At 36.0% G+C, this 15,593-nt stretch overlaps 1 protein-coding gene across 6 annotated transcripts in view; it reads right to left on the reverse strand.

Annotated features, from left to right (window-relative positions):
* Positions 1–922: 922 nt before the first annotated feature.
* The window catches only part of LOC127434716 (E3 ubiquitin-protein ligase HECW1-like), a 129,180-nt gene continuing 114,509 nt past the window's right edge, over positions 923–15,593 (reverse strand). For all 6 annotated transcript variants that reach the window (XM_051687635.1, XM_051687634.1, XM_051687630.1 and 3 more), the window contains 8 exons: positions 15,208–15,321; positions 14,029–14,181; positions 12,798–12,896; positions 12,582–12,711; positions 11,281–11,427; positions 10,960–11,074; positions 6,797–6,995; positions 923–3,570 (listed from right to left, as the gene is read on the reverse strand). In XM_051687635.1, coding sequence (XP_051543595.1) covers positions 3,459–3,570; positions 6,797–6,995; positions 10,960–11,074; positions 11,281–11,427; positions 12,582–12,711; positions 12,798–12,896; positions 14,029–14,181; positions 15,208–15,321 — 1,069 coding nt within the window. In that variant the 3' untranslated portion in view covers positions 923–3,458. The remainder of the gene's footprint in view (positions 3,571–6,796; positions 6,996–10,959; positions 11,075–11,280; positions 11,428–12,581; positions 12,712–12,797; positions 12,897–14,028; positions 14,182–15,207; positions 15,322–15,593) is intronic.

A 15,593-nucleotide genomic window follows, 5' to 3' on the forward strand; every position in this document is an offset into this window, starting at 1 on the left:
CTCAAATGACTCAACCGAAGCCAAGCTGCTGCTCGGACTTCGGTTGCCGTGGTGAGGGATGTGATTGACAGGCCACTTCACCAATAACGATCGTGCATTTACCCGGTGGGCGGAAGAAGGTGTCTCTTGCATGACATCGGGCCAATAGGAGCTGATCAATTAATTAATTAATTAAAATAACTCTGAAGCGATACAAACAGACTGACGACAATGCGTTTATTTCGAGGCTTGAGGATACTGAAACCACTGAATGTCCACGGGATCCTGCGCTCTCTGCAGAGCCTAAATGTTTTAAACAGTGTGGAACTTCCAATGACATTTGTTGTTAATTAGGCAGATTATAATTATTACAACCTATCCCCTAAATTTACTCCATTGTTCTCAGTATAGGGTCATTTGAATTTCAGCACCCTTACCATATATATATATATATATATATATATATATATATATATATATATATATATATATATAAGGGTTGGGAGGGTTACTTTTAAAATTCCGTTAGATTATTCAAGGTCAGTAACATGTTCTAAATACTTTGGATTACTTCTTCAGCACTAGTAGATGTTTTCACTTCTTTTGACCATAAAAACTCTGCCAGTACAGTAAGACAAAATACAAATGTTAAAAATACATTCTTATATGTATGTATGTAAAACATATATGCACACATACTGAAGCTGAAGAGCTTTCCCAAAAAAACTGGATTGAGGCCCCCTTGTGGTTCGACTGTGTAAGAATGAGCTCAAGCGTGTGTATTTTTGAATGTGCATGTGCAGGGGAGTAGAAACCCCCACCTTTAAACATTTCTTTGTTCTCTCAACTTTTTTTTTTTCAGTAGTGTCCCTCATCTTTTTAAATAGTTTCTACACCCTTGTGTATGTGTGTAATTAAAGATAAGTGATACAACCAATTATAAAGTGATTATTTATTAACATGTATATACAACAATGTGGGACAAAAGCAAACCCAGTAGTATGACCTGCTGAGAACAAAAGCCAAGTCTGTTCGCGTAGAACAGGTGGACGTAAAGTCAGACAAATTAGGCTGACATACAGTAATTAGTGTTCTTGAATATTTCTATTTACATATTTGATTTGAATTAACAATGTGATCCTTATTCTTTGCAAATAAAAGGTTTTAAAATGCAATTTCATGTTTGTTTTTTAAACTCATATATAAAACCAAAAATATAAAATACAAAACTGCAAACAAATAAAAATGATTTAAAAAAATACATTATAACATCAGCTGATCAGTGTACAACAGCAAATGGTCAGATAGTCATTTCTCAATTTATGTCAATGAAAGGTTACGTCTGATTCACACAGACTGAACTGTTCAAAGCACACATTTGATAGATCCAATTCAATTTTACCACCGAACAGGTCCGTTCCATGGCTCAGCACAATATCATAGCAACATACCATAATAATACACACCATTTGAGCGAGGGCCCAGTTAATAGTGGTTTAACACTTCTAGCATACATCACTGAAAGGCCGCTTATGAACTATTTATCTTTTTTATGGTTAGAATTATCAGATAGGTTGAGCGTTGGAATGTAATTTAAAAAATGCAGAAATAAAAGCATGAAAAAATCAACACTAAATATATTCAATACTAACAAATAATCATCAGTGGTTATCATGACTTTGAGTGAGAGCCTGTTATACAGTCTTATCTCTATACAGTATGTTTGTGTGACTGTTGCAATGGAAGCTGTGCGGCAATGAATCATACAAATAAATAATTAAAAGCCATTTTTTAAAAGCTTCTTAATATGAGATCATACACAAGGTGGAGATAGGGTCTTAATAAAAAAAAAAAAAACACGTCTTTGTGGTAATTGCCCACAACTTCCCATGATACTGAGAATTTCAGAGAAATATCTCAGGGATATTTTACAACTGGAATTCTGGAAATTAATCCAAAGTCATGCAATTGCCTTGTGTCATTTTCAGATTCTCAGCCCTGGGCCCTAAAAAAAGATTTGGCCTTTAAGAAGCATTGTTCAAAAAAATTACAGTTATTTTTGATGTGGCCACAAAGACTCTGGCATAAGACAGATCTGATGAGCTTAGTACTTGAGTTACTAAATTGGTTAAACAGTGAAGTCGCTTACATCACCTGTGTCATGCGTACCCGTCTTATACCTGTTTCCATGTGTACTTCTTAAAGCTTGAGCACTCATCAAATTAGTAAGGTGACAAGATCTTGAACAGGTTTTAGTTTTTTTGAGGTCATCGTCTTAACAGCCACTTTGGTTAAATTAGGCATTGTCAAAGAGCAGAAAGGTTGAATATTTCAAAGTATGTGTGCAAAAAAAACTCTTCTTAACACAGGAATAATGTAGAGGCAAACATAGCCAATGATATGAGCATGAAATTTTAAATGAGTTACCAGGTTTGGTGTCAGCAGCTATGTTCGGATTAGCATACTATCATACTACTACAGTACTTTTGCAGTATGCATACTGTACTCTGCACAAGGTAGAATTCCTAGTTGACCTAATACATTTGGCAAAATGAGAAACCAGAAAATACTTCATGGAGTCATTTTATGTTATAATAAAGATGTGCTAGACTTCACCTTCTATTTCCAGTATGGTGAATGAACCACAAGTGCAATTTTTTACTTTTTCTTTTTTTTTTTTTACTCATATTTGATGGAACTTCCAAAAGTGAAGACATTATTAAATAAAATTATATTACAAATAACAGGATAATAGTATTAAACATGCAACCTAATAAGACCATGTGACAATGTAGCATACTACAGTTTGAAAGGTTTGTTGCAATTTGCTTTGTATATACTTTATATATACTGTTTTGCATACATTTACATTTTACATTTATGCATTTGGCAGACACTTTTATCCAAATACTACTTGCATACTACAAAAATAGTAGGTAGTATAAAGTAAATACTGTGTAGTATGTAGTAATCAGTATGCTAGTATTCCATTCCGAATATGGCCAGGTATTGGACGTCATAGTTGACCATATGTTAAGAGAGCACTATATCCATAAGCAGGGCCATAGCTAATGGGGTGAAAGGTGGTAATGATCCTTAGGCGCCCATAAGCATGGCAATAGCTAATCACAGAGGGGATATGTTGATGCCTAACCAATAGAAATGATGATGAATTTTAGCAGGAAGTCAGTTCGATAACCTAGATCCAGCCTATTGTTTCACTATTGTACACATTGTGGTTTTCCCACAATACTTCCATTATGACTGAATATTACAATATATCTTGCATTTTAGTGCAGAAACATGCTATTTCAAGTCATCTTGAACCAAAAATACAAAAAAAAAAAAAAAAAACATATCAAATGTCTCAGTTCTCAAATCAAACAATTTGTTAGATATATTTATTTTAAAAATCTCTAAAAAGTCTATTGCATAATTGCATTTAAAAATATCAAGTCTTATAGGTGTCGTGCATGCTTTCACTCCAGGCCAAAGGTGCTGGTCTCTTCCACAGCAGTTAGAAGCTTCTCATACAGCATAGTGTATGATGGATAGGGAGGCATATCCAGACGGTTGAAGCATGTATGCGCCCTTCAGGAGACAAAAATGCAGAGGTCAAAGGCCAAACAGGTGGGTCCATCCAGCTACAAATAGAGGCTGGACTCGCCCCAATGTTTCCTAACCAGCCAACACTATAGCTTTGTTACAAAACCTAGTGAGCTGCCTAGACAAAATTTTAAGGCATCATAGGCATGTCTGTTCCACAAGGTAAGCAGGAACATTAAGGAGCGTTTTTAGATGCCATGTCAGGTTAAAAAGAAGGTCAACCTTTAAAAAGTGCATCTTGCGACACCTGCGTTCTGTTATATTTGTTGCACTGTGTCTAGCTTTCTTATGGTGCTAGAACGAACACACACACACACACACACACACGCCATTTTACCAAATTTGTTCAAACTGAGGTCCCACAGTAAAAAAAAATAAAAATATATATATATCTATATAAAAAAATTAAATGGTGTATTTCATAAGAATATGATATGATCTGTTAAGCATTCATTTAGATTATAATAAGCTAAATATTTATCAATTCATACAGCACTTTCTATTAGGTAGTGAAAAAAAAAAAAAAAAGAAAAAAAAGCACATTATTCTCAGTGGTGTTAAGTACTGAAATGCCAAGGCTCAAACTTTCCCCATCTCCATACCAGTAAACCATGTGAAATTCTGAAGCTGAGTGAGGCATCTTCATCCTTTCATCCACATTTTCCTTTCAGCTCTGGTTGCTGACACTGTGCACACACAATGACACACTGAAAGCCATTCTCCCCCTAACAGAGAAATATGAGCCTGTATTTTAGCGCTGACGGCGCCAGGCTTTGATCCACAGTCGCTTCTGTTTGCCAGATGTACAGGGTGAAATTTAATTTCAAGGTGAAACTCTGGATGCAAATCAACCCAGAGTGAGATTTTGAGTCTTCACAGATGGTTTTCAGAATGACTCAGTCATCTCAGGTAACATTATTTACAAGTTTAAACAGTGTGAAAAGGTTTAAAGTGGGTTTATTTGGTGTTGTGAATCACATTGTGAACAGTGTGGCAGAACCAAGGCAGGTAACGAACATTAATTCAGCATTAAAATAGATATAGAATCTGCCTTAAAAAAACTGTTGGTTAATACACTGCTTGAGTAATGGTGTCCTACATACATCAATTGTTTCGGTTTACTTTGTACTTTATAACTGTTTTTGCACATTGTTTGTATTCTTCTAAAAAAGAAGGACGAATGTCAAATACTAAAAACTAGAGAAATTAGGATCTAAACTGCTTCAATATCCAACCATTTTTGACCAACTAATGGATTGTACACCATGGAAAAAACAATCTTCCCTACCAGAGAACATTATTCTTTACATAAAATTTTAACCAAGAGGAATCTCAAAAATGGATGTGTAACGGTAGAGAAAATAGTTTAGTTACAGACTATATATGCTAGTATACTCCTAAAAGTGGACAAAATAAAGTTTAAGCAGAAATGCACATTTAAAATCAATTTAATCACAGGGTCAGATCCCCACGCAACCCTGTGTCCACATTTGAGGATGTTGCATTTTGGCTTCGCTATACATAATGCATAATTGAAATGAATTAAAACCGATTGAATACTGTTCACAAGACTCTACACTGTCATTTAAGGGTTAAACTTTTGGCACACCGCATCACGTGACAACAGCGTGGCATCGATTTCCACAAAGTGCTTCTACGGGTGCAGCGCCAAAACAAGTGCCTCTGGTAAGAAATCTAAGTTTTTTTTGTTTTTTTTTTAAACCTGTTTGGATGTAAAGAGCAGCGTCTCTAGTTTCGTTTGATATGCTGCTTCAAAAAAAATCTATTAAATGTTCCACATAATTAAAAGTCCACATATGTGGAAAATGGGACCTTTCCTCAAAAGTTGAAAAAACATGTTAGTTATTTTGAATCATCAACAACACATCTGTGGGCCATTTCGCTTCATTTTACATATAAATTGTTATATTTTATTTTGTTATCACTGTGCAATACAGTTCTGATCATTAACATTAGTAAATGCATTCCAATATACTGTATTTGCATTTTCACATTGAGAATAAATGTATTCATCAAAAAGCTGAAAACTTTTGCTTTCAGAGTCTTTATATGGAGTTAGGATGAAAGTAAATTGCATTTTGAACTATTCTGAGACCAGTGCAGACAGACAGAACACTTGAGGTTAAGTCATTCACTAAATAGGGAGCAAGGGTGCATCCTATAGCTTTCTATGCAGCTAAGTGCATTCACTCCTAAAATCCAACCAAAAGTTCAGTTTCAGTCTGCAGATGATTTTTGGACCACTCCACATGTTTGGTAGACATGGGACATTGATAATCAGTACATAGATTCAGAATTTTGTAATGCAAAATTTTATTTTTAACATGGTTGGCAGTGATTGGATGATGCTGGTCATTATATTTAATCAGAATTATTTATTTAGCTTTGTATAAAATCAGCTGTAATGTCTTTAACGTCTCAAAAACGTGAATAACCAACACTCCTGAAAACAAACGATTTGATGAAAAAAAAAAAAGACTTTCTATAGCTTGGTATTACTTAAATTCACAACTTAGTCCCACTGTCCACATATGTGGACATACATTTTTAAGAACTATTTGCTCTAGATTTTTTTTTTTTTTTTGCTTGTTTATTAGGTGTTCCTAGTTACAAATCAAAAAGTGAAATGGAAAATGCACTCAGTAGTCACGCGGGAGTCTCAGGAGGATATAACATTTCTGTGCAATAAAATACTTTCTAGAATGATAACGTCCCCTCCCCCTAATACCACTGGCAAGTAGAAAATCATGGTTTGGGCAGGCTGTGGCATGAACTAAAGTTAATTTAAAAGGACAAGCTCCTCATTATGTCCCGCCCTATCTACCTATTTCAATAGGGCAGTGGTTCCCAACCCTGTTCCTGGAGGTCCCCCAACACTACACATTTTGGATATCTCCCAAATCAAACACACCTGATTCAACTCATCAGCTTGTTAGAGGAGACTCAAAGACCTGAACTGGGTGCGTCAGAAAAGGGAAATATACAAAATGTGCAGTGTTGGGGGGCCTCCAGGAACAGGGTTGGGAACCACTGCAATAGGTAATACACTGACACAGGTAAGAACATTGTGTTTGTGGTGGCCTCAAATACCAAGGTGATTTCTTATGATAAATTACCGACCTAAAGTAGTATAAAGTCTTTACAAGATATCATTTAAAAGTATGTTTAGTTATTTTATCCTGTACTATACCTTGGCAAAGAGGTGACCTTTCCCCACTTTTCAATGCAGAAGCGGCGCAGGCCGTTGCTCCCGCGCAGTGCAGCAAAACCCTCGTAGGGGATGCTAGACGTGCCTGTCACAAACTGGAGCAGTCGCAGCCTCTGTTCATTATTGAAGCGCTCCACTGCGCCCCAGAACCAACGCATCACAATGTGACCATCATGGTAACCTGGACAATGATGAAGATTTCAGTGAAGTTAAACACCAATATGTGCAAGTCCAGTGCAATATCTCTCAAATGCTGCATTTTATTCATATTTGGATGTGGGACATTCCTACTTTATATTTCCAACCTCCAACCATTTAGGCATTCCATTGCCAGATGCTCGGAAGATGACGTGTAAGGAAACAAAAACTGCAACGCTTCCATTAGCTTAGCAGGTGTTCGACTTTCACCAAAGATGTTTCCTAGCAACCCAAACTTTCCTGACCCATGGCTTATAAAAAAATTTAAAAAATACATCATACGTTAAAAATATATTTTAATTTTTTTGATTATTTGTCTTTATCTTATGTATACATTTTGGATGGTTTATACATGTTTTATAATTTTTTTTATAATTTTTATTCATTTTATTTTTTTCCCCCTCACCTGAACTTGTCCTTATGATTGTATTCATACACTGTTTGATCTTATTGAACATTTTTTATAGAAAAAAACTCCAGTTTTACCACTATTTGTGGACTTTTCAGACAGTCCCTTACCACACCCTCTACAGTATTAGCACATTTAAGCACAATGTGTGGACCTTTCAGATGGTCCCTTACCCACCGTAGGCAAATTTTCCAACTTATATCAATGTTAAATTGGCGATCTGGAATGATTTCACTGTGACGCATCATTTTATCTTTAAATACGGGATGATCTCGTATTTTACGGGACGGGTGGCAACCCTAGTCACACACCTGTATCACAGCGAAATCGGAGTTGAAGTTTTCCACATGAGTTTCCAAGTTGGAAGTCGGCCGACTTCAAGTGGCATTCCACTGCACTTTTCCTATTAGGAAGTTGGATATTTCAACTTTCCAAGTTGAATGGAATGCAGCATAAGGCAGCATCATAACCGTCATGGAAAACCTTAAGTGACTGATTTAAAACGCTCTCCATAGGTAATAACTCCACATACCACACAAATAGAGCTCCTCATGAGAAACGCACAATTGGTTCTAATTGGTTTTGGTTTGGGGGTGAAGTGTCCCTTAATTTTTTCCCATTGGAAGTTTGAAGGTGGCAACCCTAATATTAGCATGTGGCTAAGCTAACAACACCAACAGTGCCCAAGCACTTTTTCAGCAGTCTTGGTTCCAGAAGTGTTTGTTCATAAAAGTATTTGAAAATCAGACAAAAAAGACAAAAGGTTTAAGACTGTGTAAGGAATGTTCCAGTTTCAATACAAGTTAAGCTCAGTCGACAGCATTTGCGGCATAATGTTGATTACCACAGAAATTACTTTTGACTCGTCCCTCCTTTTCTTAAAAAATCAAGGTTACAGGTTACATGTGGCCAATTTTTGGAGGGTTTAAACACAGAAATTTAAAGCTTATAATATTACAAAAGCACTTGCATTAATTCTTCTGTTAAAACTCATGTATTATTTGAGCTGTAAAGTTGTTTAAATGGTAATTTCTTGTCATTTTAGGGTTTGTTGACATTACATTGTCATGGCAAGTTGTAAAATTGGCTATAACTTTGCAAAGAAAAGGTTAGTAAGTGATTTCATCACACTAAAGTCATGTTTACATGCTCATTGTTTATGTCTTGTAACTACACTTTGAAAAAGTGAGTATTTTAACATTCACTTCCATTGTAAGTGCCTCACTGTAACCCAGATTTTTGCTTTTTTTAATTATTTTAAGAAAAGGAGGGGCTAGTCAAAATAAATGTTTGTGGTAATCAATATTATGCCACAAATGCATTCGATTGAGCTTAACTTGTATTGAATCTGGAATATTCCTTTAATATCTTTAATAAGGGAATTAAATACAATCTCATGAAGCCTTGTGAATGAAGTAATCAAATTAAAACCATGGAAATATATAAAAAAAAACTATTGTTTTGAAGTTGTTGATCATAAGTATAGAAACAATATTTAAATATTATTGCAAAATATTCAGATATATACAAATATACAGTAGCAATAGCTTGAGATTGTAGGGAGACTTTGTCTCAATTCTCTGATTGGTGGATCTTTCTCTGCTGGATCATGGCTAGTGTAGTTCTTCACCAGGGGCTGGTTGCACCAGCTATACGTAAGTTACAACTCAGCCTAGTTGTGGCGTAAATGGGCACTAAGTCACAATTTATGCACTACTAAAGATTTGGCATAAACGAAATAGATATTAAAATGAATAAATGTCTATTTTTCCAACCTGTTGTATTAGTATTTATTTATTGTCCCTTATTTATTTTAGATACAGTTATTGAATCTTGTTTTATTACATATCATATTTTAATAGGGTTCTCATTTATTACAGCTGACAGTTACGTGAGCAAACAAGGTTTGAACAAGATCATATTGAAATTCATGGCTGTTTAACACTTCTGTGTCCAAATTTGAAGACCGTTTATTGGATCAATACAGGTAAACGTCATATTATGCAACTACACATTACTTTACGGAGAGCTTACAACCTACTAGTTAAGTCTTGCCTTAAGAACAGGTGGTGCAACCAAATTAAGCACTGACTTAGTTACAAATTAACTAGTAGTTACTAAGCCCTTAGTGTGAACTTTACGTCTCAAATTAAGTGAGACCTTACACACAGCTGGTGCAACCCTAACCAGGAATTCTGCTATTTGTTGAAATAACATGGACTGATGGCTGCAACAGAAGAATATATTGATTAACAACCTCGGAGCTCAGGTCTGTCTTTAATGGTTTATACGTTTCCATTAAAAATCAATTTGTCAATGAAAAAAAAAAAAAATAGAATGTGATTTTTGCTTCTGGAACCAGGCTGTTGCACTCTATAAAAATAAAATACATAGCATTAGCACACACAAATATTAGTCTTTGGCACTTCACATGTTGCACAAGAAAAGTCAACAGAGGTTCGGAGTATAAAATGAGGTCATCTCGACACTATGGAACCACAAAACAGCAGGGCAATATGAAATTCTATAGAGTTCACACATAATGCTTTCAATGTCAAAAGTTCTGCTCTATGTAATGTAATGCACTGCAATCTAAACAAATGGGATACTTGTTTTGGCATTAGCAGTGACATCAAATATTGCTGACCCCACAAACCCTTAACTACAATTTACAGTGGAGGATTTTAGGCGGAAACAATGAAACCGCACTTCGCGTGGAACAAATGGATAGCCTAAGAAAATTAAGAGTTTAAGCACTAATGAGGACCAGGTGAGTATTCTTACAGTTCCTGTACAGATCTCCACTGAATCATGATGTATGTATATTTCTGAATGGAAAATACAAAATACACAAAGACCAGCAGTGGATATTAACTGTCATGCATTAAAATCAAAAAGCTGCCCAAAGACACAAAATCACAGAACATACTTGATGTTTATGCTGCATTCAGGTTTAACTCGGAAAGTCGAAATTCCCAACTTTCTATGTGGAAATGTGCTCAGACTCCACTCAAAGTTGGATTTCTAACTTCTAAACTTGGATGAAAATCTCTGCACTCAGATTTCACCAAGAAGGGTGGGCGTATGACGTTATGCTGAGACAAGAATCTAAAACACTATAAATGATCCTCTGTTGATATTTGTACACCTGCGAAAAAAAAAAAAAACCCCGCTAACATTGCACATCATTGTTTATTCTCCAACGGAGACAACGAAACACCTTTATGGTTGTAAGTCATAGGTATCAAGTAGGAATATCTTGCATCCGACTTTGGATGGGGCACATCATGAATATTCAGCTTTGTAGAGAAGGATTTGAACTAATGATATTTCACTATGAGCGGGGATACATAATGCAAAGCAACAGAAAAAAAAAACTGACAAAATGGCTTCTTTTGTCATGGCCATAGCTGGCTAGGACAAACACTTTCACTCACAAAGTGTATGCACACGATGTGACAAACTATAATAATTACTGTTTGACAAAGCAGTTGCCATGTTGCTTGAGGAATTTCAAAAATACAGCAGGCTCTCTTACCTCCTCTGTACTCTGTGTTGGATCTCCAGTCATTCAAATCAATCTCGGCCGTCCCTGCGATGACCAGCTCCAGCTCACGAGCATCGAACACTGACACCAGACGAGAGTCTACAACCTGTAAGGATAAAACAAATAAAGAAAGAGTTTGTCAGACATTCCAACTGAATGTGAATGGTAAAAAATTATTTTCCCGATGTTGGTGTAGACTGGCAAGCACGGCTGGTATATTTAGGGGTAGCAATGTTGATCGTCAGGGCGGGGGAATCAGAAACCACCCCTTAGAACCGGTAATGCTGACAAGGACTGTTCAACCTAACACACCTCATAGAAACCTCGTACAAGGGATTCGGTCTGCTGTACCACCCCCCTCTCCACCCTCCATCTGGCCATGCGTTCAATGTATTCCTTCTTGTTCTTCTCTGTCACTTGGATGTTGGAGCCCCCTGACTTCAGTTCCCTCTCTGTCACCTGTGCGTAGAGTAGACAAGGTTAAACAACAAGGTTACTGACTGTGACAAACATTTATACACTCAAAATATTAAGATTTACACATTTCAATTTCATTAAAAAAAAAAATGCCATCAAATGCAAAAATTTTATGTTTTATTAATTTAATTTAGTGAAACATTACACAATTAAATTTGATGGAATTTTGTTATGAAACTGAAATGCGTAAATCTTAAAAATAGGCTAAAATATTTTTGGAGTGTAGAAGCATTTGACTAATAAACAGTAAAAACTAATGTTTATAGTTCATATAAGCAGCATGGAAGATTTTCAATCAGCATTTTACATTTTCTGTTCTTCATTTTTAAAGGTGAATTATGTAAATGTTTCTATGTTAAAACACTTTAGTAGACATTTGCAAATGGGCTTGTTGAGGACTGTAAACACTTTGGCATTGCTACATGAATTTGCAACGGATATCAAGATTTACACTGAAAAATGACTTAAATTTCAGGTAGTTTCTCACCAAAACCTATCACATGCCTTCAGAAGCCTTGGAATATGACTCTCAAGTCATATGGACTACTTTTATGATACTTTTGGGTCATTTTTTTTTAGCTTTAAAATTAGTCACTATCAACTGCAATTTTATTTTTTATTTTTTTTACTAAAAATGGACCGGGATATGCATTAATATTGTAACGAACCAGACTGAGAGGCAGACGTGGGATCCATATGCAGGTTTAATAGAGTGATCAAGCAGGCAAAAAGGTCAAAACCAGAAAACAGTCCAGCAAGGCAGACAAATCCAAAATGGGGAAGACAGGCAAAACCCACAATAAACAGGCACAGGTCAAAATCCAAAACAGGAATAAACGCTCAGCATTGCAGACTAAGAAAGAACTGGCAAGACTTCACACAGAATGGTAGAACCCCAGGGCTTAAATACACAGATAATGAGCAATAATGAACAGGTGTGAGAGATAATGGCGGGAGGCAATGCATGATGGGGGTTGTAGTCCAGTGAGGGATTAGTATTCAGGGGATGAGGATCGTGTGAACTGGCTAGGAGAAGAGACAGCAGATGATGTGACAAATATAGGTTTGGAACAACATAAGGGTGACTTTTGTCACCGTAATTGATAACCGTAATTTTTGATTGAAGTATGCAGCACCTGTCCAAAGACCTCCTCGTTGACTGTAAACGTCAGATCCAGTATATCAGTGATATCGTTGTCCTTCATCCACTGTAAGCTCTGATGAAACTCCTCATCCAGGTACTCCAAATCACTCAGATCTGTCACTCTGTTGACCAAACAACAAACACGACCAATGAGAAGTCATCATAAGAGACTCTTTGTGATGTCATCATGATGTCCTTTAAGACTCACAGTCTAAGCAGGGCCTTGTAGAATGGACGGGTGAAGAAAGCATCCAACAAATACTGGTGGATCAAAGCCAGACCCAAAATACGACCACTGAAACGGAACCTGTGAGGGTACAGCAAAACATTGATAATTTTACTATTATTAGGTCTGTCAATCGATTAATAATGTTGATCAAATTAATTAAATGATATGCGGATTAATTGAATTAATTTCATATACTGTATTAATAAATATTTGCTGCGAAGGGCCCCCTAATAACAATAATTCAATGATTTAAATTAAATAATGATTAAATAATTATATTTAAATAATTATAAATATATATGTATATATATATATATATATATTATATTGTACATATAATAATTAACTCAATTAGAATGCATTACATCACTGTGGCAGATGAGTAAACACTGATATGACAGATCTAAGTATTGTGATATTTAGGCTCATAGCTCACTGTGCACTTTATCTGCTGCTATTTTGAGTATTTTGAGTAGCGTTTGAGGAAATTCCATTGCAATGTTCTTTATTCCCACATCCCGACTCCAAAAACCCCCCATAAAAAAACGATTAACCGTTTGTGAAACCTCGCGGTTAACCGAGTGTTAAAAACGGTAACCGTGTACATCCCTAGAACTAACTTATGCACCCTGACTTGGTGAACGTTACGTAAAGCTAGCCGATCAGATTAGGGCTTGCTAGATCGAGAAAGAGCTTGCCATTGTTCTGTGCAATATGTATCAGATGATCAGGGAACAGTGATTTTCAACCATCATAACACCCTTTCATACCATCATTCTCTGCCTTTTTTCAGACTTATAAAGAAAGAATTTCTCTTTACCAAAGATTTTAAATACCCAAAAATTGTGAATGTGAATGATGACATTCACCAGACGTGTCCTCCGTTTGGATAAAGTTCAAGACAAACGTTGAGAATCTGCCTTTGTATTTCGTTTCCTAACTCTGTAATTTTCTAAACAACAGTGCCGTTTCACTGTCAGTCAAAATGCCAAAATGAGAGAGAAAAAAAAGCAGTCGCGTGACCGTCTCTACATGGCTTTCTTTCCAGCTGACCATAAGGCATACGATTCTTCAACCACACTCCACATCAACTGCATAGCTACAAAATTGAACTTCAAACACATTCCAAGTGTAAGCAGCAATAATTAGGGATGATGAGAGAGAGAGTGCGAGAGAGAGAGAGTGACAGATAATGTGGAAGAGTTCTCACCATTCTAAATGATTCTCCACAAATGCAGACATGGGGCTAATCTGCACGGTGTATGTGTCATTGGCTGAATATTCGAACAAACCATAATATGGGTTAAACAGCTCTTGAGACAACAGGAAGAAGAACTCCCGCGATGGGCCACTGTAGTCCAAACTATGAGGAATATGAAAGAACTTCTTGTAATTCAATTGTTAAACAATTGGAATCATGGAATTTGTGGTTCAAGATTTGGATGTACACTGTAAAATTACAGAGAATTCACTTCCACCCATCAATTTTGATTATGAACAATTAAATTCATTTATTGAAACCAAAAATATTTATAAATTCAAATTACACTTCAAACAAAGCGAAAAAATAATCAAAATAACAAAGTGGTAAAATAAATAAATAAATAAATAAAACATATACTAAATCCAAACATTTTACCCTCCCCAACTTCTCTCACAAGCCTCTTTTGAAGTGACTTAAAAATCTCTTTACGACAACAGGTGGAAAAATACCAATCCAAATTATATCATAAATACAATTGTAAATATAAACATGATAATAATAGTTGAAAAAGAAACCATGACCTATAGATAGTTAAATCTCATACATTTTTATTTCATAAGACGGCTACAACTCTGATCGTCAGGGACATAATTTGATGTTCCACTATACTGTATTTTCAGAGTTTGGACATGAACTTTATAACCACCTAATGGTGGAATCTCCAAACTGCAAATGTAGGAACTGAATTTAGACTTTGCACTGAAAACAGATGTGGTTTTGAAACATCTTAGTGCAATAACCAGTTTCTCAGGAAAATAGCAAATTGCACTTTATTAACCACTTTATTAACATACAATACACCCACAGTTAGCGCAAACACTCCCACTCCCACCCACACCCACTTGTGCTTTGCCCTGGCACGAAAATTGCACTTAGAATTAGCACTCTCGTGAAAATTGGATAAGACGTAGTGCACGGTGCGCCTAGCGCTGCACTTTGCGTGCTTATGAAAATAGAGCCCATAAAGGTGAGTGGCTATACAGAAATTGACAACCCAACCCTTAGAAATAGTCACTGGTATAAAAAGTGTGACAACTAGCCCCGTTCTCCCCTACATGCAAAATAGTAAGAGTAGTACAGTAGAATGTTATTCCGAACACAGCCATTGTCCCACAGTGGACTTACCCTTCCTCTCCGACAAAGGTGATGTACAGCTTGTTCTTCTGGAGCTCTTTGCGTGAGTATGCCATCACTTGATTAAAGGTGCCTTCCAGTAAATGTTCCCTCCTAATGATTAGCCTTCAGCATAACAAAATGATACCTCATCAACATCAATGTGATATCACAAAGTTAACAGTACACTGCTGAATACAGATCTTAGTTCACACTTGTCAAATGTATAGCTTAAACATTACATGAAATTTGAATGGTACAAGGAGAGAAAGAAATTGATAGAAACATGTTGAGTAACACGTCACAATAAGGTTCTACTTGTTAACATTAGTAAATTGATTAGGTATCATGAACTAACAATGAACAATAATTATTTACAAGTATTTATTGTTGTATGT

The sequence above is a fragment of the Myxocyprinus asiaticus genome, chromosome 44 (genome assembly GCF_019703515.2).
Source record: "Myxocyprinus asiaticus isolate MX2 ecotype Aquarium Trade chromosome 44, UBuf_Myxa_2, whole genome shotgun sequence".
NCBI lineage: Eukaryota > Metazoa > Chordata > Actinopteri > Cypriniformes > Catostomidae > Myxocyprinus > Myxocyprinus asiaticus.